The following is a 24,047-nucleotide window of genomic DNA, read 5'->3' on the forward strand; positions in this document are numbered from 1 at the left end:
ACTGAGGTAGAAGCTGATTCTGTCTCCCCAAATCCAGCATTCTTCAGTGCATAAAATGGAAGTATGTGGACTATGTTCAGAGAGGAGTAAATTTCACTTAGAGAGGAAATCAATGTTTTAATTTAGATCACATTATTTATTATTTTCATATCCATATTATTGCTTGGTTTTATTCTGTTTCTGCATTTAAGAAAAGGGGATAAAAAGCAATGAGAGGATATAATGTTTTTATCTGAATGACCACATGTATAGAGCAGTATTCTCTCTATTATTAAAATATGAAAAATTAAAAGCATTCCCTTTTTACAGGTTCAACCGACTGCATATGCTATGCAACAGTTGGTGTCACTGATCCAGTAACATCAGCACTACATATTATTGTAGGTAGGTATTCAGCTTACAGGTCATTAACTTTTTTTCAAGACCTTAATATATCCAGAACAATCATCATTTCTGTTAAGTAAAAATATAGCTTGATTGTAATAAATAAATAGATAAATAAAGTACAAGATGTTTGCTAGTGATATATATGATGCTAAAGAGAACTGAATTAAGACTGGATGAGCATTTCTGTTTTAACCCACTGTTTTCAGGTGATCATAACTTTCTGAAACTTTAACTTTTGGTATATATGTTTTGGCGGATTTTGTCTGGCATGCACAGAGCAATACGCAGTAGTAGACTGTGATTTAAAGTTGTAGAAAATGTTATGGTATATTGTAAACAAGAAATAAATTATTATGTACTTTAAAACTATTGTAATGCAGAAGTATAAAGAGCAGCATTAAGATTTTGCATGCAACCTTAATTTCAGCATTTCCTGGCTTTCAAAAGTTTAACTGTTGTAATCCAAATACCTGATCTTGCAAAGATTTATTGCAAATACTTAACTTCATGCACTGAGTAGTCCCACTGAAGTGAGCATAAAGCTAAGCACCTGTGGACATCTTTGCAGGATTGGGGCCCTCATATGCTCTGGACATAGTGTTTGGCCCAGAATATTAAATGTAGGTGTACATTTGTATTTTTTAAGTATTGCTTTTTTTTTGTTTATGCTGAAATATAGAATTAGCCCAAATACATTACATTAAGCAACTTCAAAAATGGTAGGATTCAGCAAGATACTGCTGTTGTCTCTTCCACCCCACTCCAGTGTCTCCCATTGGTACACTGGCCTCCTTGTGTCTTCATTATTTTTCCTCATTTAACAATATATGGCATTGTTAGTCTTGCAGAATGTTTCTCTTTTTCTCTGTTGCATGTTTTATAAGGTTGCTCTCAATTGAAAAAAAAAAGTTTAATGTTAAAAATTAGTATCAGATTTGAAACAAAGAAACTTTTAACTGAGATAAAGCCTGGAATTTCTGTTAACAGGTGATTCTCAGCCTCTGGACGTCTCCTCCATACATCACAACAACACATTTCTTAAGTACTCTGTGTCACTATTGGGTTATGGTTTTTATGGCGATATACTAAAAGACAGTGAAAAGAAGCGGTGGATGGGTACGATCAGATATGACTTTTCAGGTAACTTTTGTGTAATTACTACATCCTTACGTAGAAAATCTAAAAATAATGGAGTGCTGGATAACTTCTCTGTAAGTAAACTTCTGTGAAGCTTTTCAAAAATAAGAGCCAGACTGAATCAGACGGAAATTCACTAGGGCAGCACCAAGCCCATTGGATCTCATTAATAGTCTAGCCTATTGCATGCTTAGCACATCATAACATGGAGGCATCCTAAATAGCTCCAAAATGAAGGTTACGCTGAGTTTTTGGTTTAACTCTGGGCTTCAGTCTCTTTATTTCTTTATTTTTTATCATAGGTAAAATATTAATGTTTCAAATAACCAAAACTGTGGACAACTTACTCTGATTATACCAATTTAATTTCCTGGAAAGTTATAAATTAATATTTTCAATATTTTGGGAGCTGGAAAGGGTTTAAAAAGACTTGGTTTTTGAAATGTTACAACTGGTGTCTAATCTGTTTTTCAGACTATTGTGATTAACAAGTGGCTTTGTTTTAACACTTGAAGTTGCATATAGATACAGTTCTTCTTCAAGTGGTGGTCCCTATTGAATTCCACTGTGGGTTTCACATGTGTGCCATATGCCTGGAGTCAGAGAAATTGAAAGTAGTGTCCATTGGTCTGTGCAGGGGGGCATGTACAAGGAGGGACAAGCAGGGGCACAGCCCCCCCGAGTAATCATCTCCACCACAGCTTCCAGCTTCTTCTCCAGCCTCCTCCCCTCCACACACATCCCCCTCATCTCAGGATTCCCTAAACTCTATCCTGGCACAGGCATATCTGCCCATGGACAAATTTCAGGCAGTGAATAACATCATAGTTTGCATCATGAACAACCCTTGTGAACCAGCCAAGACTTGTCTGTCTCTACTTGGCCACATGGCCTTGTGCACTTATGTGACCCCCCTTTGGAAGACTTCACCTTTGTTGCCTTCAGACAGGCTACAGTTCATTTACTCAGTGAGTCGCCACTCCATGAACTTCATGCTGACAGTCCTGTCCAAGGTACTGTCCTCCCTCCTGTGGTGGACAGACCCATATCACATACACATGGGAGTCCCCTTTCTTCCCTCTTCCCCAGACAAAACTATCATCATTGATGCACATCTGCTAGGCTGGGAAGTCCATATGGACAATAGCACAACACAAGGGACATGGACATCTTGAGAATCCAGGATGCCCATCAATATCCTGGAACTTCAGACCGTAAGGAAGGCGTGCGAATTCTTTCTTCCACTCATTCGCTCTCATCCTGATCATTTCAGACAGCATCACCACTGTTTTCTATATCAACATACCAGGGGGAGCAAAATCCACTGCTCTATGCACAGATGCAGTCAATCTCTGGAACTGGCGCATCAGCAATCAGATCACTCTATTCACAGCCTAGCTTCTGGGGATGGAGAAATGTGCTCACAGGTTCACCTAGCAGATATTTTTCAATCGATCATGAGTGGGAACTTCACGAAGAAGTGCTATATGACATCTTCACACAGTGGCGGACCCCAATCAGAGACCTATTCACTTCTCAGACAAACAGCAATATATTGCTCAAGGGTGCCCTCGGTTACTGCTCCCAGGGCAATGCTCTCCTTCTCTCCTGGTCAGACCAACTAAACTACGCCTTCCATCCACTACTGCTCCTATTCTGGGAGGACGCTACACAAAATCCAGTGAGATAAGGAGGTGGTCACTCTGATTGCCCCCTTCTGGCCCAGATAATTCTGGTTCCCCAGTCTCCTGCACATGTCATCCTGTCCACCAATTACCATCCTCAACTTCCCCAATCTTCTCACCCAGTACACCAGCAGGATCAAGCATCCCAATCCACGACCACTCCACCTCAGAGCATGGTATTGGATGGGCATTGACCTTAGAACACATATGTTCCTCAGCAGTAGAGGACATTGTCTTTAACGGTGGAAAAGACTCCACTAGACAATGTTACTGGACTTAAATGGAAATGCTTTTTGTCTTGGGCACAACATAAATGTGTTATATCAGAAGCTGCAAAGTTTCCCTAATCCTGGACTACATTCTATCTTTAAAGACATTGGGTCTCTCCCTCAGCTCCTCGTGAGTCCACCTGGTGGCGGTTAGCACGTTCCATCCTTCTACGGAGGTTTACTCGTTTTTATGCTAACGCTTGATTTTGAAAAGGCCTCCTAAGAACTTTTCCCCCTCTCCAAATGATCGCGCCTCAATGGGACCTGAATCTGGTACTCTCAGTACTATGAACCCACCCACCCCCTTTTGAACCAATGGTGTTTTGCTCCATATCTCTCCTCTCCATGAAAGTCTCCATTCTATACTATCACTTCAGGAAGATGCATCGGTGAATTTGGAGCAATGATGGCAGATGTGCCTGTGACAGGTTCCCCTCGGGGTGCCGCCTGGAACTGGGGTACCAATTAGCCCCCTGGCCCATCAGCCTGGGTTCCCACCCAGTAATGCTATGATAAACTGAAGACACACTCCCACTTTCACCAGCACACAGGGACACACCCAGCTGTCCCTTTCTGACCAGCCCCTGCATGGGAAGGCTATACAGCTTGGGCACTTACCAGCTTCTCAGGCGCACCCCCCCTCTGGAGGATAAACCCAAAATTGTACCTTCTTGCACTGCACAGACAAATGTACAGCGTAAGCTCATGAAATTCGCTCTCTCCCTCAATGTGGAGAGAGAGATGCAGCAGCTTTCTTCCCCAAGTTATAATTTCCACACACTGATTTTAGACCAAACAAAAGCAAGTTTTTAACTACAAAAGATAGATTTTAAGTGATTATAAGAGATAGCAAACAGATCAAAGCAGATTACCTTGCAAATATACAAAAACACAATCTAAGGGTTAATATACTAAAGGGATTGGATATGAGTAGCAAATTCTCACCCTAAATGTTGATTTAGGCAATTTGCAGAGATTCTTGAGGGCAAGCTGCACTTGCTTGCAGGTTAAAACCCCAGGTATTCTTTTCACAGGCAAGAAATCCCTCTAGCCTGGGTTCAGCCCTTCTTCCCAATTCAGTCCTTGTTTCTCAGGTGTTTTCAGGAGTCTTCTTGGGTGGGAAGTCAGTGAAGAACCATGATGATGTCACACCCCTGCCATAAATAGCTTTTGCATATGGCAGGGACCTTTTGTCTCCAGGCTTAGTTCCCATTCCTTTCATTGGAAAAACACTGGTATTTCAAGATGGAGTCCAGTACCGGGTGATTTGGTCACATGTCCCTGTAGGGTCACAGCAGCCATAATTTGGAAGCTGTTTGTAACATCCTCAGGAAGGCTCCCCGGTGGGAGATTAGCATTTTCTAAGACCTATTGTTCTCCCTAATGGCCTTCCCAGTCTGCCATCTAGACTGACTGCATTCTGCCTAGTGGGCATTCCCCTGGTGTAAACTCATTTGTAATAGATGCATAGACAATATTCCTAATTTCAGACACCAAAATGATACATGCATACAAATAGGATAATCATATTCAGTGAATCTTAACCTTTTCAACAATATCTTACATGATCCATCTTGCATAAAATACATCATAGTTATGCCATAATCATATCGTAGCATAATATCTCTATAAAGAATATGGGGCATAGTGTCACAACACCACTCACAGTATTCCACCAGGATACAGTCTCCTTACACCTACACCTGAATTTTTTTCCAAAAGTGGTCTCCCAGTTTCATATTAACCAGTCCATTCACTTAGCTGTTTTTCTTTCTGTAACCACACATCTGCAGAAGAATGTAGATTCCATTCCCTCGATGTCCAACAAGCTTTGGCCTTTTACCTGCAGTGAACAAAAACAGTCAGGCTGTCCCCTAGACTGTTTATTGTGGTAGCAGAGAGAATCAGGGGACAGGGCCTTTCCACCCAGAGACTCTCCAGTGGATTTCCAGCTGCATTAAACTCTGCTCCCTGCTGTTGAATCTACCTTCCCCCACTAGGGTATGGGCTCACTCCCCTACTGCTCAAGCAATGCCATGGCATCCCTTTAAAACATGCCTTTGATAGACATAAGTAAAGCAGCCATGTGGAATTCCGTCCACATGTTCGCAACACACTATGCCTTGCTGCAAGTCATGGTGACAGATGCCTCCTTTGGAATGGTGGTCCCCCACACAATCCTTCTGTCCTCATCCCCGCACCCTCCTCCCACTTGTCAATCATCCACAGTGGAATACAATAGTAACCATCACTCAAAGAAGATGAGAAGAAGAGGTTATTTACCTGTAACTGGAGGTTCTTTGAAATGTGTAGTACCTATCTGTATTCCACTTCCTGCCCTCCTTCCCCTCCACTTCAGATCTGTCAGATTCGTGGTGGAGAAGGAACTGGAGATGCAGTCAGTCCACCACCCTTTATCACTCTTTATCACCTCGGTCAGAGACATGACGTGAACCGGGGCACATGTGCGGAACAGCTGACCCTACTTTCAAATTTTCTGATTGTGGGCCCATGGTGCACATGTGTAACCCACAGTGGAATACAGCTAGGGACTACACATCTTGAAAAACCTCCAGTTACAGGTATGTAACCTTCGCATCTACAACTAAAATTTCATTGATAGGCTAACTTGGTGAGTAAAGGGAAGAAAGTTCCTAGTATTGTTCATCACAACCGTTTTCATTCACATTATGGAAGCTGACAGGTTAAGCAAAATTCGTTAAATGTCAACATCTGATAGTTTCCATACTAGTTATTGTCCAGGTTTTACTAATAGCACTGTTCTTGTTAATGAGCTCTTTGTAAGAGTGATATCAAATATCAATCTTCACATTCTGTAACCAGTTTTAGTAGGGGAGCTTGGGAATGTTTTTTGTCTGAGAACAAGTATGTTAGTGATGCAAGGAGTAAGGGCAATAAGCAACATGTGAGGATAGAAAATGAACCAATGAACACAAATGTTCCTCTTCTCATAGAAAATATGATATTAGAGTTTCAAGGAGAAAAAAATGAAGTAATGTATTGGATTAGCTGTAGAGAATGAGGCTGTTGGGCTTGAAAGAGCAGTGGAGCTACAGTAATGTGGAGGAAGCATCTATACCTACAGAACATTATTTTCCTAAATTCTGTAAATCATGTTGTCCAGAAAAAATAAGTTTGGGTTGGATTTTTTTTTTTAGGGGACGGAAACTAGTGATCTTCAAATATTTCTACCCCTGTATTTCTTCTTTATCCCCCTTTCTTAAGACTGTTTGCCAAAGTGTGTGTAAATCCAGGAATATACTCATTCAATTTTATATTTGACCTTCATATTGTAGTGTTTCTCACTTTCACAGAGACTTTTGGAAATTAGTATCCGAATTTTAATTTTGGGTGTACTCTCCATTCTTTAACCCTATAAATCCAGTGGTTATGCTCCTGGGAAGTATTGTTTATGTCCCCTCTCCTTTAAAAACAAAAACTAATGTTTTTGCCCTATCTAGAACATTGAAATTCATGGAAGTTGTATAGCTAAGTGCCATAGCTGTCTTTAAAAGTATGGGCCACAATTTTTGTTATTCAAGTAATAATTAAGGAAAATGATGGAGAGATGTAATAAGAAAAGCCAAAGAGGAGTTTGAACAACGGCTAGCCAAAAACTCCAAAGGTAATAACAAAATGTTTTTTAAGTACATCAGAAGCAGGAAGCCTGCTAAACAACCAGTGGGGGCCCCTTGACGATCAAAATACAAAAGGAGCGCTTAAAGACGATAAACTCATTGCCGAGAAACTAAATGGATTCTTTGCCTCAGTCTTCACGGCTGAGGATGTTAGGGAGATTCCCAAACCTGAGCTGGCTTTTGTAGGTGACAAATCTGAGGAACTGTCACAGACTGAAGTGTCACTAGAGGAGGTTTTGGAATTAATTGATAAACTCAACATTAACAAGTCACCGGGACCAGATGGCATTCACTCAAGAGTTATGAAAGAACTCAAATGTGAAGTTGCGGAACTATTAACTAAGGTTTGTAACCTGTCCTTTAAATCGGCTTCTGTACCCGATGACTGGAAGTTAGCTAATGTAACGCCAATATTTAAAAAGGGCTCTAGAGGTGATCCTGGCAATTACAGACCGGTAAGTCTAACATTGGTACCGGGCAAATTAGTCAAAACAATAGTTAAAAATAAAATTGTGAGACACATAGAAAAACATAAACTGTTGAGCAACAGTCAACATGGTTTCTGTAAAGGGAAATCGTGTCTTACTAATCTATTAGAGTTCTTTGAAGGGGTCAACAAACAGGTGGACAAGGGGGATCCAGTAGACATAGTGTACTTAGATTTCCAGAAAGCCTTTGACAAGGTCCCTCACCAAAGGCTCTTACGTAAATTAAGTTGTCATGGGATAAAAGGGAAGGTCCTTTCATGGATTGAGAACTGGTTAAAAGACAGGGAACAAAGGGTAGGAATTAATGGTAAATTCTCAGAATGGAGAGGGGTAACTAGTGGTGTTCCCCAAGGGTCAGTCCTAGGACCAATCCTATTCAATTTATTCATAAATGATCTGGAGAAAGGGGTAAACAGTGAGGTGGCAAAGTTTGCAGATGATACTAAACTGCTCAAGATAGTTAAGACCAAAGCAGATTGTGAAGAACTTCAAAAAGATCTCACAAAACTAAGTGATTGGGCAACAAAATGGCAAATGAAATTTAATGTGGATAAATGTAAAGTAATGCACATTGGAAAAAATAACCCCAACTATACATACAATATGATGGGGGCTAATTCAGCTACAACAAATCAGGAAAGAGATCTTGGAGTCATCATGGATAGTTCTCTGAAGATGTCCACGCAGTGTGCAGAGGCAGTCAAAAAAGCAAACAGGATGTTAGGAATCATTAAAAAGGGGATAGAGAATAAGACTGAGAATATATTATTGCCCTTATATAAATCCATGGTATGCCCACACCTCGAATACTGTGTACAGATGTGGTCTCCTCACCTCAAAAAAGATATACTGGCACTAGAAAAGGTTCAGAAAAGGGCAACTAAAATGATTAGGGGTTTGGAGAGGGTCCCATACGAGGAAAGATTAAAGAGGCTAGGACTCTTCAGCTTGGAAAAGAGGAGACTAAGGGGGGATATGATAGAGGTATATAAAATCATGAGTGATGTTGAGAAAGTGAATAAGGAAATGTTATTTACTTATTCCCATAATACAAGAACTAGGGGTCACCAAATGAAATTAATAGGCAGCAGGTTTAAAACAAATAAAAGGAGGTTCTTCTTCACACAGCGCACAGTCAACTTGTGGAACTCCTTGCCCGAGGAGGTTGTGAAGGCTAGGACTATAACAATGTTTAAAAGAGAACTGGATAAATTCATGGTGGCTAAGTCCATAAATGGATATTAGCCAGGGTGGGTAAGAATGGTGTCCCTAGCCTCTGTTCGTCAGAGGATGGAGATGGATGGCAGGAGAGAGATCACTTGATCATTGCCTGTTAGGTTCACTCTCTCTGGGGCACCTAGCATTGGCCACCGTCGGTAGACAGATACTGGGCTAGATGGACCTTTGGTCTGACCCGGTACAGCCATTCTTATGTTCTTAGAGGTATTGTTCACCTTCACCTAGTCTAAAAGTTCCAGAAGAGCAAAGAGATGTGGAATTGAGGAGAGCAACTCTTCTCTTGCGATTCCTGGTGGAGGAAATGGAACTACAACTAAAAGCTATGTAATGCTGTTTTTTTAAAAGGTTTCAAAACGTTTCTCTCTCATCATTACTATGAGGGAACAGTTTCCTTTCTACCAGCAAAACACACACTGGGATCTCCAAGAGATAAGAAAAGATGCAGAACAGGGTAGGTTAATATTTCTCTGTTGTTACTACACACAAACTGTTTAAAAAAGGATCAGAACCGAGAGTTTAAATTTTGATAAACTATTCACTTTCATTTTGTGCATGATCTAGCAAAAAAAAATAATATAGAACATTTATTTATTTATTTTGGGTACAGATAAGGGCAGTTTTGTTTTCTCCATATCCAGAAACATGCTATGGAAGAGCTGAGTTTTATAAAAAGAAGTGCAGTTCCTTGATTATCAAATAGACCACTTAATTTTTCTAGGTCAGCAGACAAAGTAAACTCTTCAAAACAAAAAGAAACCCTAGAACTAGCTTGCATTACAAAAATGTGTCTATTGACCAGCTGACGTATTTTATTCTGCATTACTAAAGGAAGCAAAATAGAAACACTCAAGGGCACGTGTCATGTAAACACTAGCAAAAGACAAATCCAAAAGCCTTTTAGCTTCCTACAAACAAGGAAGTAATTACACTATGAGGCCTCAGATCCTGGAAAGACTTAAGCATGTGAGTAGTCCCACTGAGGTAAAATCTTTTCAATTATCACAATATGACTCTTGAGGTTAATGTGACTACATACATGGTTCAGTCATTTCAGGGTTGGGACCTTGTTCTGTTCCCATTGAAGTAAATTGCAAAACTCAAACCCACATTAACTGGAGGCAGGATCCCCTAATACAGCCAAATATATTTTAATTAATCACTAGATTCCTTTTTTCCAATTCTATTAATAATTTTGCTCTAAGTTAGAACTGTCTTCCTCAATACTCATTGAGGTTAAAGAATCTGTTCCTGGCTTTGAGATAACAGACGTGGGTCTTTGATTTCAGTCAGTAGAGGCTCATGGCTTTAGATCCAGGCATCCTGGGTACAGTCCCTGCTGCTGAACACCTACACAGGGAGAATCCTGTCCCACTCTACTAATGTCATATTGGGACCTTATGAAATTCCATAATTTTGTACAGACATTTTTCTTTCTACCTCCGTTTTTAAGGTGTTTCACTTTTTTTCCATTTAAAAATGTTGAACCTAAAAATAATTATGAAATTAAAAAACCTTGTAAAAGCTAAGCAAGAGTTTCCAAGCAAATATACATTAAAAAAAAGTCATCTGAAATGGGGATCAGGCTTTCCTCAGCCCTTTGTTACTGCTGTTAATGTTCTGCTCCCAACAGACTTAATGTGAGCCCTAGTCCTGCAGTCCAATCCAAGAGGACAGATCATTGAAATCAGTGAGGCTCTGCATGGGCATAAGAATCCATCTGTGTGGATCCATTTGGAGGAATGGGACCATGGTGTGGATGTGGGGAGGAGAGTCATACTGCACTTATGCTCACAATCCTATTCTGTTATCTGTACTCTGCTGTAGACTCTTGGGTGTGCATTACAGATCTCTTGGAATGGCAGCTCAGTTTGATTCTGATCCCTAGCAGAAAATAAAAGTTTTAGTGTGACTTTTGCATAGTTTAAGTACTCAAATAATCCATTATTGTATATGTATCCCTTTTAGGGACTGGGTATTTCTTACAAAGATTTCTTTAGTGTAAATCCAAGCACTGAACTCTGTTTGAAGCACTTGGAATCTTTATATGCTAAAGAACAATGAATGTAGGCTGTGGTAAAAGTAACATTTTCCAAATGTGAAATAATTTAAGTAACTTATTTCAATAGTTGAGAAAAACATACTAAAATTAAACTGAACAATATTCTTGTTTTTCAGGTGCTTAATTTGCAGGCAAAGTAAGCAACAACCAGAGGAGCCACAGAAAAAATATGGATTAGAACATAATGGTAACATATTGAAGTGATAAATGTAAAGACTGTGTAGTGTTTCATTACAAAAAAATTCTTAAACACCTAGATCAGTTTCACTGTGTTTTAATTATTATAAACTAGCCGAGAATTCAGGATTCAACCTGAAAAGAAGAATTTATAGAAAAACCATAAGAAATTATCACCGTCCAACAATCCTTCTAATAAATATACTAATTCCTTGCACAGTTCAGTGGATCAGGCTTCTACTGCCTGAGAAGAAGAGTTTATTTTGTGGTCTCAACTAAATCCTAAATCATCTGAACTCTTATCACAAAATAACGCTTAATTGGCAAGCCCTGAGCTAGTGTGGAAGCTAAATTGCCTCCTAAATAGATGTCTGGTCAGATAGCAGTTAAGGTTTTGTACTTTATCAGCAGTAAAGTTCATTGTAAATAAACAGTTATACATTTTAAAAATTGTAAGTATCATGCTGTGAACATGGACTATTAACAACCTACTTAACATCTTTCCCAGTGACACCCTACCAGTTCTCTGTACAGACTACATGTGTTGTTCCTGCCGGAGAAAAACTCAGTTCTCACTTTTTGGTTGGGTGCAGCAAAATCAGATACTTTATTTTCTCAAGTAATTGCATAGAGGGAGGGAGTGCGCTAGGACACAGGGTCTCCCCTCCTAGGCAGGTCTCTCTCCAGGTAAACAATTACAGCAAGCATTTATACCTTTTGTTACATACAATAATAAGCAACAGCTGCATTTTGTTTCTACATAGGCCATCTTGATATCTTATTTTTCTCACTTCTATTTAGAGGCTAGTCTGAATTCCACCTTATCGACACAAGGTCGCAACAACTTCTCACACAGTTCTTTCCCATTCGCCTCACACAATCCTCACTTCTACAAATCTCGCGTTATTAGGGTTACAGCTAGCCTGACTCTTGCTAACAGAGACTGTCATGCATTAAGATCCCCTACAAATCCCTGCCAGTTCTTTCTCTACTTCCACATTCCTCATCTGGTGCTCCAATCATGTCAACCCCCTCTACACACATACACAGTTCCTTGAATTCCTGCATTGATTTTCAGTTTCCTTCCTTAGTACCTTCAGACTACTGCTCCTCCCCTTCAAGGCTCTGTGCAGCTCTGCTTCTGGCTGCATCACTTCGCCTGTAGCCCATTACTCCCTCACTTGTGCTCTAACGTCTTGGCAAATGTTGAACCTCTAGTAGACCCAAATTCAGACTAATGTAAATGGGTGCATTCCATTTGACTGGAAACTAGCCCCTGGCCTCAGTCTCCTCATGTAAATCCTTCTTCAGCATTCTTGTCTTTTGGATAGACTTCCAGTGCTGACCTCTACTTCTGTTCTTCTTTGTTTTCTTAGGGCCTGATCCAAAGCCTGACTTCAATGGATCAAGGCCTTAAATATTAAACATAATGGACCAGATTCTCCAGTATATTGCAGTCATTTTGTGCAACATCACTGGTAGAGTCTGGTCATAAAACTAGCATATCTAGCACCAAGGGTGTCGATTTATATGACAGGCCCACCTCCTGCTGCCAGTGTAAGAGTTGGCATGTTTTCAGGCTGCACTGATCCTCAGCTGCTATTTCAACCCCTTAAGATAGTTAGCAGCTGGAGTACATTAGAAGAACTCTCAGGTTGCTTTGATTTATGCCTAGGAACCAACCCTGCTCACAGAGTACCTGAGCCAGTGCTTGTTGAAGGCAATAGGAGTCTTGTCTGGGCACTGGATGAGGCCCAGAATCCCCAAGATCAGGAGCGAAGGAGTATTTTTAGCAGTGTTTTTCATTCAGTATCTCATACCACTGTTCTTCCTATGGGCATGCACCTCACATACAGCTGAAACCAAGATGAAACAGGTTTTCTTGTTGCTCTTTATGGTTATGTTACTTATTTTAACATTGCATAGTCCCTGGTAAGATGGAATTGCAAAAAATGTGACATTATATTGAGGAAATGTTTTATTTTAATCAGTTTTAGGAGCTTATCATATTTTATTAGAGTTCCAGGGTTGTTTCAAATTCCTGTTTTTCCTTCTAAATCTACATTAACTCAGCATCTTTATGTGCAGAAAGAAGTGGCAGGATGATGGTAATGTGTCATGTCACAGTAGAAGAAAATTATCTGATGTGTTGCTCAAAGACTCGACCCTACAGGGTTTAGAAGACTGTTGTGAAAGAGTAGTTCATGTAGGCTACTCAAGTAGGGCCATCATGAAGGCTGCTAAGCATGGTGTTACACTAGTTATGATCCGATAACCATTGGCTCAGGAGAGTGGGACCTGCAAGCTAGTGAGCCAGGAATACTGTGGCCAGCATGTGTCATGAGGCATTAAGCCTCTCCTTGTGCAGAATACTATTTTTTTAGAGCACAGATACTGTCAGCAGCTGGTTCTCGTGGCTGTCCCAGCTCTTCTGTAAGCGAAGCAGATAAGCAAAGTGGAATAATCTGCTACTCTTGGTGTGGAGTAAAAATAACTAAAAAGATTTAAAAGGCCCCTGCACACATGCTTTGTATTCACTGGATTGCTCTCACTACCCTCTATCATGCCTGCTTCCCCCCTGCTCAGTTCAGCACAGGTTTAGAAATTTGCTCACATTGCTGAGTACTGAATGCATTTCTCAGTACTATGTAGAAGTCTCTCTGCAGGTGCTTGGCAAATGTTGAGTACTAGCACTTCTTTGTGTCTGCACAAGTAATTTCGGCAGCTTCCAGCAGCCTGCGGAGTCAAGGCCCAGATGAATATTGCAATCAAATACTCTGAAACATCTCCATGTTTAATACTCCTATTGTATCATTCTGTAGCTATGTTTTCTTCAATTCAGTTGCCAAAGAATCTGGTGAGTGGAAGATTCAAAAAGTGGAAAATTCAAGTGAAGTTAGAAAAATTCATTTGCTTTCAAGAAATAACTCCCTCGGGCTCTTGCTTTCTCTCGGTTGCTGTTTAGATTGGAGAAAGATCAATTCAACGTTAATCCAACACTGGCAACAGATACTGCTTTTGAATACAAGCTATGCAAGCTGCACGGTCAGGCTAATTCTTCTCTAAAACAGGCATGGCATCATTTGATCAAGTTGTTCAAAGAATATCAGAATTACAGTACAGATGAGGTCCTAAAATTCTACATTTAAGGAACAGAAAACCAACTCAGAGAGAAAACCATTAGTTATTGATTTACCAAAATGGCTAGAGGGGAAGAATGTTGTATTGCAGAATCCCTACAAATAGATATGTCACGTGGCTTCCATCTCCCCCCTTTTCATTGATACAGTATATTATTGAGCTTGATCATCCAAGTTTATCTTCTTTGTTGGTTCCTTAATATTTCCTTTAACATACTCTACCCTAATCATCTATAGTGCTGCTTTTCTGTCTAGGTAGGTTCTTAAAACAGTGCTCATTACCATAGTCTCCAAGCATCTTTTGACTGGGTAGATGGTCATACAGAGGAGTCTGTCTTAAATATTTGAATCCACTTATATTTGGAAGGGATGTTTAAAAATGCCTTTATGGCCTTTTTAATTCATTGAGGGGATAAGGCAGAAAAGATGTAATCTTAAAACCAAAACATGCAATTTAACTTATTTTTCTGATATCTGACTCTTTTTCCTTACATTTTTTTTTTAAAATGCCATTTTTATGCAGTGTTTCCAGTGTAACAGTCCACTGTGTCCGGAGGAAAAATACTGCTACCTGGTAGTAAAATTGCTGCATCCAGACTTTTAAACTGAGTCTGGTTATAATCTGTTAATACCCATAGCTTGGTCTTGAAGCTTCTCTACTATTTTTGTCTTTCAGTTACCTGGGCAGGCTTATAATACCTCACAGGTACCAATTCTGCCCTCAGTTAATCCCATGCAACTGCCAATGCCAGAAAAATGTTCAGATTTCCATCGTTGCCTCCTGAAACTTCAGCCATCACTGACCCCTGAATCATTTATCCTCCCTCTCATATTTTTAAAATCTATTTGAATACATTTTGTGGCATGCAAAAAATCAAAACAGAATGGAACAAGCAAACCACACACACACACACACACACTCTCTCTCTCTCTCTCTCTCTCTCTCTCAATTTTCCTGGATCAGCATCTTAATAAATGAATACGTTAATAAATTAAAAGTAAAACTCCAAAAAATTGCTCTCTCTCCCCTTGCTCCCTTTTTTTCAGTCAGCACCACTTTTTTTTTCTTTACTTTGATGTGGGTTAATCCCATGGCCATGAATGTTGAGTATATGGAAGCTGAATTTGATATTCATGTGGCAGAAGTGTCAAGCATTTATGATATAAAGGAGAAGATGGTGTACCATTCTGGTGCTACAGACTCAGAAAAGAATGCTTAGTAGGAAGAAGTATGAAACATTACAATATCAACTTTGTGTGTGAATTCATGATAAAATATACAAAATACATTGTATTACTTAAGTTAGATACATATCCATAATGCATTAAAATTTGTATTAAATAGCTGAAACTTGCTAAGCATGGTTGTATCTCACTTCTCCTGTAAGTATATTGGTAATAGTCTTAACGACATGTTTGACTGTGTGTTTCAGAGGATGAAGGAGGAGAAGATTGGAAGGTTATTAAAGGAAAGTTTCTGGCCATCAATGCAGTCAATATGAGCTGTGCCTGTCCACGGAGTCCTAAAGGCCTTTCACCAGCAGCTCACTTGGCAGATGGCTCTATTGACCTCATTCTAGTTCGCAAATGCTCCAGATTCAATTTTCTAAGGTATCTCGTCAGGCATACAAACCAAGATGATCAGGTATGTATTCTCTCTTTCTAAGACTATGTACTGTTCAGGATCTGAAGGGGGTCTAAATGCTGGAAGAACTATCTGGCACAAAAATCATTAATGGTGGAACTGATAAACAAGAGCATGTATGCATTTTGGATGAGATATTCTGTCCACATGTGACCATCGAAGATCTCATGACGTTTTACGTAAGAGCAAGGACTTCTCCCATAGTGTCCTTAGCCAAATTCCAATTTTGGTAATTACATTAGGCCTTTGTAAAGTTTCCCTTGTAATTTCTGTTGGATACAGTTAGTATTTAAAATCCTTTCATCTCAAAATGCTTGCATGCACATACATGTTTGTTTGTTTCACCAAACACTGAAATGCACGAACTTCTGCCCTGCAGCAATATGACACAACTGTTCAGAACAGGAAATGAAGAAGAATTATTTACTCATTGGAAACTGCATAATGTATGTAGTTTATCAGAATGTAGTTAGCAAAACTGTAATTTGGGCATGACACAGGCTTCCAAAAGATCTTCAGTGACCATAAATGATTAGAATATGACCTTTACCTGTCCTACATCAAAATTTCTCCTGGCATTGTGCTGTTACATTTTTACAGGATTAATTCCAAGAGAAGTGTGCCTGTCTTGTTTAGAATGTAGTATGAGGTGAAATCTTAGCTTAGGGTGCTGAGATCATAGCTATGGCTGCCAGCATGCTGACTTACCTGGAATGATTGCCAGACAAATGACTTCAATGCCATGTGTGGATGATTGACTAAACAATTGATTAATGGTGCACCTCATTGTAAAATGCTTATTTAGGCCCACCTTTTTATTTCTATTCCCACTCCTCTCCCCAACGTAAGTGGCTATAACTTCTTACCCTGTATTCCCTCATACCGTTCTCCCTCTCTTCCTTTCCCACCTCCATTTGTCCACACCCCCATCTTGCTTTTTCTTTATTTTTCCTTTCTATTCTCAATCATTTTTGCTTGTTCCTTGCGCCCTGTCCCCGGTTGCTCCCCCTACCTATTCCATCATTTATCACAAGGCTACGTGCTGCTCCGGGTGGGTGGGCATCCATTGGTGGCTCTCTGTGGCCATGAATACAAGTTACTAGAAAGCTGCTCACTGAGCCTATAGCCCTGTCCTCATGGGCTGCTGCTGTGGCTTGCCATATTAAGGAGCACAGCATCAGCAGGGAGGGAAAATAGGCTTTGAGAAGCTGCCCACAGCTTTCCCCACCGGAACATATTTTCAGTGGGAAGTCAGAATGGATCAGGGGTCATGCAGCTATTCCCTCCCACCCCTGCCACCTGCTCTGTTCTTTCCTCTGCCTACCTAGAGTGATATGCCCCATACCACTGTCTGCTCATCATCTCTGTCCTGAGTTGTCCCTGGATTAGTCTAGCATTCCCCTGTTGAGAAACTCTCATTTAGGTGCTTAGATGGTACCAAAACCTAGATATATTGACTTGTCTGTGCGTTAATATAGACTAGTTAATGGGTATGAGTTGATATTTGCTACCGTGCATTTTATTGGGTGTCCCTTTGCTCACTTTTGTTGTTTCCCACCTCTATTGCAGTTGCTAACCTGAGTACCTTACATTATCCTGACTTTTAAACATTTCAGACCAGATCCTGAAAGTTGCCTCCTGGAAGTGGAGGACACGCAGCAACTTGATTTGTCCCTTAATGTTTTATACAAAGCTTATTTTAAACAACTTTGGGAAATAAGTGGTTGTATTTTATCACAATGTAATCCTGTAAGCCTCTGATAATTAAAACAATCTCTTAATTACCACATTTGTTTTCAATGAGGTTAGCTAGTTAAGAAGATTTTACTTCATTGCAGAATAAATATTACTGTCCTCTCCCCTCCACCCTTGACATTCCCAACTCCCTCACAGTGCCTATACTGCCATGGACTTCTCTAGATGTGGCAATCACTGGACCCCACCCTCAGGGGAAGGTTACACAGCGCAGAGAGAGGGGGTTGCAGAAAAGTCAGCGCAGTTGTATAGGGCCTGGAAGTTGAGAATCATAGACTGGTATGGCAGTGGGCCTCAGTCTTTTTCATATTGTGACCCTATGACACAACATAAATTAATTTTGGGACCCCCTCCTACGCATAGTTTCAGGATCCTACCCCATTTAGCCATAAAGAAGGGCAGGGTTTGGGGCAAAAAGTCCTTTGAGAGCTCATGTCCTGGTGATGAAAGCAAAGGCCTGAAAGCCAGTAGGACCATGTGTTTTATGTGAAAAGAACCATTGACTTGTAGTGTAACATTAGGAAAATATCACTTGTACTTCATGCCACAATTAGCCCCTCTGGAAAATTGGAGATCCCAGTGAAAATGAAATGCTGCTTTCTATATTGAGCTTTTCTGATTGATTTAAATAAAATTCTTTGTAGAATGCCTGTTTTAATTTCTCTTTGTAGTTTGACTTCACATTTGTAGAGGTTTATCGGGTAAAGAAGTTTCAATTTACATCAAAGCATTTAGAAGACAATGACAATGATGTCAAGGATGTAGGAAAGAAACGTTTTGGCCAGTTCTGCAGAGACCATCCAACTTGTTGCTGCAATCTTAGTAACAGCATCTGGAACTGTGATGGAGAAACTTTGGATAGCTCCACAATTGAAGTTAAGTGAGTAACTGTCAAAGTGTATATTATTTGTAGCAAGGTGATCCTTTTAAGATATCTGCTTTTAAGGTAGTCAGTTTTAAGACGTAAATAGGTAATAGATAACATTATATTCCTAAAGAATTCCGTGATGCTTTTTAGAATCTTTGTGAAGAATTCCTTTGAACACTAGCCTTTGCTTTTTACCAAATACTTTCCAGGAAAATATTAAATGCATCCTTTCTCTTTCATTAGAATACACTAAAATGTATCTGACAGCAGATTCAAATCACATCCTGACAAAAATTTCAATGATTGGTTGGGTTTGTCAGGGATCATTTGCTTTTTATTTGGGGCTATTTAGTTGGGGTTATTTGGAAAAAATAACCCCAACTATACATACAATATGGTGGGGGCTAATTTAGCTACAACAAATCAGGAAAAAGATCTTGGAGTCATTGTGGATAGTTCTCTGAAGACGTCCACACAGTGTGCAGCGGCAGTCAAAAAAGCAAACAGGACGTTAGGAATCATTCAAAAAGGGATAGAGAATAAGATGGAGACTATCTTATTGTCCTTATATAAATCCATGGTACGCCCACATCTTGAATACTGCGTACAGTTGTGGTCTCCTCATCTCAAAAAAGATACACTGGCATTAGAAAAGGTTCAGAGAAGGGCAACTAAAATGATTAGGGGTTTGGAACGGGTCCCATATGAGGAGAGATTAAAGAGGCTAGAACTTTTCAGCTTGAAAAAGAGAAGACTAAGGGGGGATATGATAGAGGTGTATAAAATCATGAGTGGTGTGGAGAAAGTGAATAAGGAAAAGTTACTGACTTGTTCCCATAATATAAGAACTAGGGGCCACCAAATGAAATTAATGGGCAGCAGGTTTAAAACAAATAAAAGGAAGTTCTTCTTCACACAGCGCACAGTCAACCTGTGGAACTCCTTGCCTGAGGAACTTGTGAAGGCTAGGACTATTACAGCGTTTAAAAGAGAACTGGATAAATTCATGGAGGTTAAGTCCATTAATGGCTGTTAGCCAGGATGGGTAAGAAATGGTGTCCCTAGCCTTTTTTTGTCAGAGGATGGAGGTGGATGGCAGGAGAGAGATCACTTGATCATTACCTGTTAGTTTCACTCCCTCTGGGGCACCTGGCATTGGCCACTGTCAGCAGACAAGATGCTGGGTTGGATGGACCCTTGGTCTGACCCAGTGTGGCCATCCTTATGTTCTTATGTTTATGTTCTTATGTTTTCATCATGTGCCTTCTTGTTTGCTAAGTAAAACTAACCGTAAATATCCTGTATAGCAATGGTTGGAAAGGAAGATGGTTCAATCCCTTTCTTCCTGCTTCATCTAACAGCTTATATAGCTATTAGTTGCTTCCACAATTCCCAGGATTCCACAATGAAGATACAGAGAGCACTTCCAGTGCTCATTTGGGCTAGTGAGGAACTAATTCCATGCAACATCACAAGTGTGCCAAACTTCTGGTTAGGTTATATAAGGGTTGAGAATATCCACATTGGTGTTTTATAGTTTTCATTATTTTATGCCACATTTTCAGGCATAGAAATTATCTTAAAATACACTTTTGGTTTTGTATCTGTACCTTCAATTATCCTTCATTTTGAGGGCTGTCATTCATCTCAAAGTTACCAACATTCCACACAAATGCACTATCCCTTTACTTTTATTGTTAAAAATGACTTGCATCAGGAATAAAGGATCATAAAACTAAGATGATAGAAACTGCATTCTCTAAAGGAGTGAATCCCATATCATTGTACTTAACTTGCATGAAGATACTTTTAGTTGATTTTGGTTCTTTGTCAGATGTTGCATATGACTTTCAGGCCTTGGCAAGTAGAGATGTTTACAACTAGGTAAATGTTCAAGGGAGAGGGAGTGTGGAAGGCTGAAGTTTGTTTTCTTAATTGGTAAAAGGAACCAGAAATACAGTACAAAAGTCTGTCCATAGAACAGAGTTCCATTAAACAGTAATCAAATGATTAGATAATCACAATGGTCTATTTTGGCCTTGGAATCTACGAATCATGCAAAACTCCCATTGTACACCCTCTGTGGGGAGTGGTGGTTGCAGGGCTGGTGAACTTGTGAATATGCACCCCATCGTCCAACGTCCTCTGTAGAAGGGGAGTGTCCCAGCAGTAGGGGGCAATAGTTTTGTGCTGCAGAATAGAAAGTTTAGCCCAGCCATGTGGAATGCACAGTGATTCCAAATTACGCCCATAGCAAATGTGATTACTTCTTAGTAAAAAACCAAAAAAAACCCAACTTCAATACATAATTTCTTTATTTTGCAGGGTTCACTGTCAATTAATGAAACTCTTTGCAAGAGGAATAGAGGAGAACTCTAATGATGAAGCTGTTTACAACCAGAGTACAGTTGAGCAATTACTATAGATATCCTTCCACACAGTTTAAAAAAAAAGTTAAAGAAAATTACTTGAGTAAATATGAATTTCATTCAAGTTAATAAATATTTTAAAATTGGAAAGCATTTTGATGGTAAAATATTTATAAAATTATATTTTAATTTCATCTGTGTACATTTTTAAGGATTTTAAACCTTCTCTGAGTCATCAGGAGATATTTCAGAGAAACAACCTAAATTATGTGTGCGGCAGGAAGAGGATTAATTGGCTTACATTTTCATAATGACTGCTGTTCATTCCATTTTTAAAGAACTAATTGACTGGCTGTGTTGCAATAATAATTATAGATGTGTTAAAGTAGTGTGAGTACTTTCCACTGAAATCACACCTTTACAGGAGATCAAAATGAGATATTTGCAATGTCAGTTTGAAAAGATCTGCTTTGCTAGAATTATTCTATAGCTGCATGTGATTAAATACTGGAAAGTAGTCATATATCTTCATTTACTTCATCTCTATTTTTGGTTAATCTTTCATTACTTGTTTCTGACTGTATCTTGCAACTTATCAATGCAATTCAAATATACATTCCTGGCTTAAGTAATAATTTTAAGAGTTTAGAAGTATTTTAGTAAATAAAAGGCATATCTGTATATAAAGCATACTTGATTTTACATACTGTATTTATAAACTCCACTGCATGGAACTTCGTGGGATTATAAAAGGCTTTCGTGAACTGTTTGGATGATACTTCAACTGCCGTTTGGTATCTCACAAGCAGCTCATAGGGGCATTTATAATACCAGAAAAGCACAGGCAAGAGAAAAATTATAAATATATTATAAAGCACCAGCAAATTCTACATTTTTAAAGTATTTTAAATTAATACACAAAAAGGTTCCCTCCTAGCAATGACAATGGCACAGTCCTTTGGAGAGTCCATTATACAAGGTGAACAGGTGGCCAAATGTTCATCTTAAATGTGATTTAATTGACTGAAAGGTTTAGGTACTTTTAATTAGTGAAATGTGGAAAATTTGCTGTGTGAAGTCATGGGGAAAAACTGACCTTTGATAGATTACAAATTCACCGTGTCAATTGCTTGCTATTTTAGCAGGGAAAATTGATTATCCTGTACATATATGGAGTGATTATTTACATGTGTCTATTAATTTGAGTATTAACACATTTTTGCTGAAGTCAATATAGATTTTGGGCTGAATTCTCTTTTATCATTCCAGTCTCACACCTACATAATGAAGATCAGAATTTAGCACCCTCTCTCTATGTTGCCTTTTGATGAGCGTATGCTTTGCTATAAAATGTTCTGTTTGTGTTTGTTTTGTGTCTGAACGACTAACAGTACCGTATTTACATAACTTATTGAAACTTCTGTTGTGTAGCTGCATTAGTTTTATTTTTCACACCTGTTTGTATTGTTTAAACTTTGATAATTTTTCATTGTACTGCTGAAGCACTTGAAGTACAGTTATCATAGATGGCTGTTTTTTTTTCCAATGAAGGCAATTACGTTTAAGTGTAATTACTAAATGGGGTGCTTTATCATTACTGTAATGATATTCGTACTGCAGTGTTCTGATAAAACATATGCAAATGATTTTCCTTTAAAATACAGCAATAGAACGCTTAGACTCTATTTTTCATTATGTACTATTTCAGTGAAATATTTGAATACTTTTCCAAAAGCAGTACTATTTTACACTGTTCTGTAATGGGATCGGTTGGAAAATTGACTGAACCAATGTTGTTCAAACTTACTTAACATAAAAACGCGATTTACACTATATTTTTAAAGCCACATTTACTAACTGTATTTTGAAGTAAAACCTCCTCTGGAAATACAGTAATCCAGTTTTACAAATCCATGTTTTGTAAAAGTATCAAGTTAATGTAAAAGTTAGCTGTCCACTTAAGTGGCCTAGTGATAGGCATCTAGACGGAAACCCACATTTCAATTCTTTTGATCTTTGGGTAGGCAGTGGCTCACAGCACTGTGGATGTGGCACTTTTTGCTCACGGGCAGATGGGGACACTCATCATGCTCTAAAGTATCAGTTCCAGCTGGGCAGAAGTATAATTTATGCATTCAGAAGTGATCATTATCCAACTGCCCCAGATCAGAGGTGTAAGGCTGAGAAAAAAGGGTTATGTGGGTAAAAACCCTTCGTCCTCTCATGAATGTCCTTTGAGAACTCCTACTGCCAGAGGCTATGTGTATAATGTTCCCGAAAGAATCCTATTCTGAAGGGCCTATTGTGAAGAACAAGCCACAAGGGGAAAGCTGAGAGGGAGTTGTGTAGTGTGTTGGAGAGATGAAAGGTAAATTAAAAAGTAACTGGGCTGTTGCAACATAGCAAAAATGTAGCTAATTGTCAAACTACATTGTTTCATCTGAATAACTTTCTTTGTAGTTTTTTGTACTACCAAAGCACCAAAGCATATGTGATTGTGTGATGTGTTCCAGTTTATTTTTAAGCAAAGAGAACTGTGTAAGTAGTGTCTGCTTATGTCTTAGTTAATACTAGAACAGGATTGTTCTTTTCTAAAAACCATCTCAATACTGAAATTACAGCTGGAAAAACTAAAAGTTTAACTTTTTAAATCTTGCTGGCTTCAAGATTATAAAAGTACATTTTGTTCTGACACATTGAAGTGAACTCTTCTGAAAAATAAAATTATGTTGTACACAATATGGCTGATTTTCTTTTGTCATAAGTTTCTGCTCCAGCAATTCTGTTCTTTTCGCACAGATTTGAGTCTGACCTATTTTGCAATGCTAATTCCCCTACTCTTTAGCTGCTCTGATCTGCACAGCAGAGCTTCAAAATTCAGAACAAGTTGTAATACCTTAGTGCTAACCTGTTCACCCACCCGCATTCTCTCATCCACCAAAATATACTCATCACCAGATCTCTGTCCTGTTGGTTTGTGATAGCAAGCACTAGTTGACACCAACATAAGCAGATTTAGCCAAACACAGAATTAATTAACAGGCTTCCATCTGGGAGATCTAGATTCAAAATAGTGAATAGAACTATGTTACTATACAGCCAGTTTGATGCAGAGCAACAAATACAGAAGAGTATGCATCATCCTTTATGCATATGAGCCTGCCAATAGA

General features: G+C 39.1%; 1 protein-coding gene across 4 annotated transcripts in view; it reads left to right on the top strand.

Moving 5' to 3' along the window:
* Positions 1–23,616, top strand: part of CERK (ceramide kinase) — a 79,149-nt gene extending 55,533 nt beyond the window's left edge. For 3 of the 4 annotated variants that reach the window (XM_039515299.1, XM_039515329.1, XM_039515318.1), the window contains exons 7-13: positions 310–384; positions 1,375–1,527; positions 9,210–9,315; positions 11,040–11,110; positions 15,674–15,885; positions 18,312–18,520; positions 20,834–23,616. In XM_039515299.1, the coding sequence (XP_039371233.1) occupies positions 310–384; positions 1,375–1,527; positions 9,210–9,315; positions 11,040–11,110; positions 15,674–15,885; positions 18,312–18,520; positions 20,834–20,933 (926 nt within the window). In that variant the 3' untranslated portion in view covers positions 20,934–23,616. The remainder of the gene's footprint in view (positions 1–309; positions 385–1,374; positions 1,528–9,209; positions 9,316–11,039; positions 11,111–15,673; positions 15,886–18,311; positions 18,521–20,833) is intronic. The other variant, XM_039515309.1, reaches the window with a different exon arrangement.
* Positions 23,617–24,047: the final 431 nt, after the last annotated feature.

Source organism: Mauremys reevesii, linkage group 1, assembly GCF_016161935.1.
Source record: "Mauremys reevesii isolate NIE-2019 linkage group 1, ASM1616193v1, whole genome shotgun sequence".
Classification (NCBI taxonomy): Eukaryota; Metazoa; Chordata; order Testudines; family Geoemydidae; genus Mauremys; species Mauremys reevesii.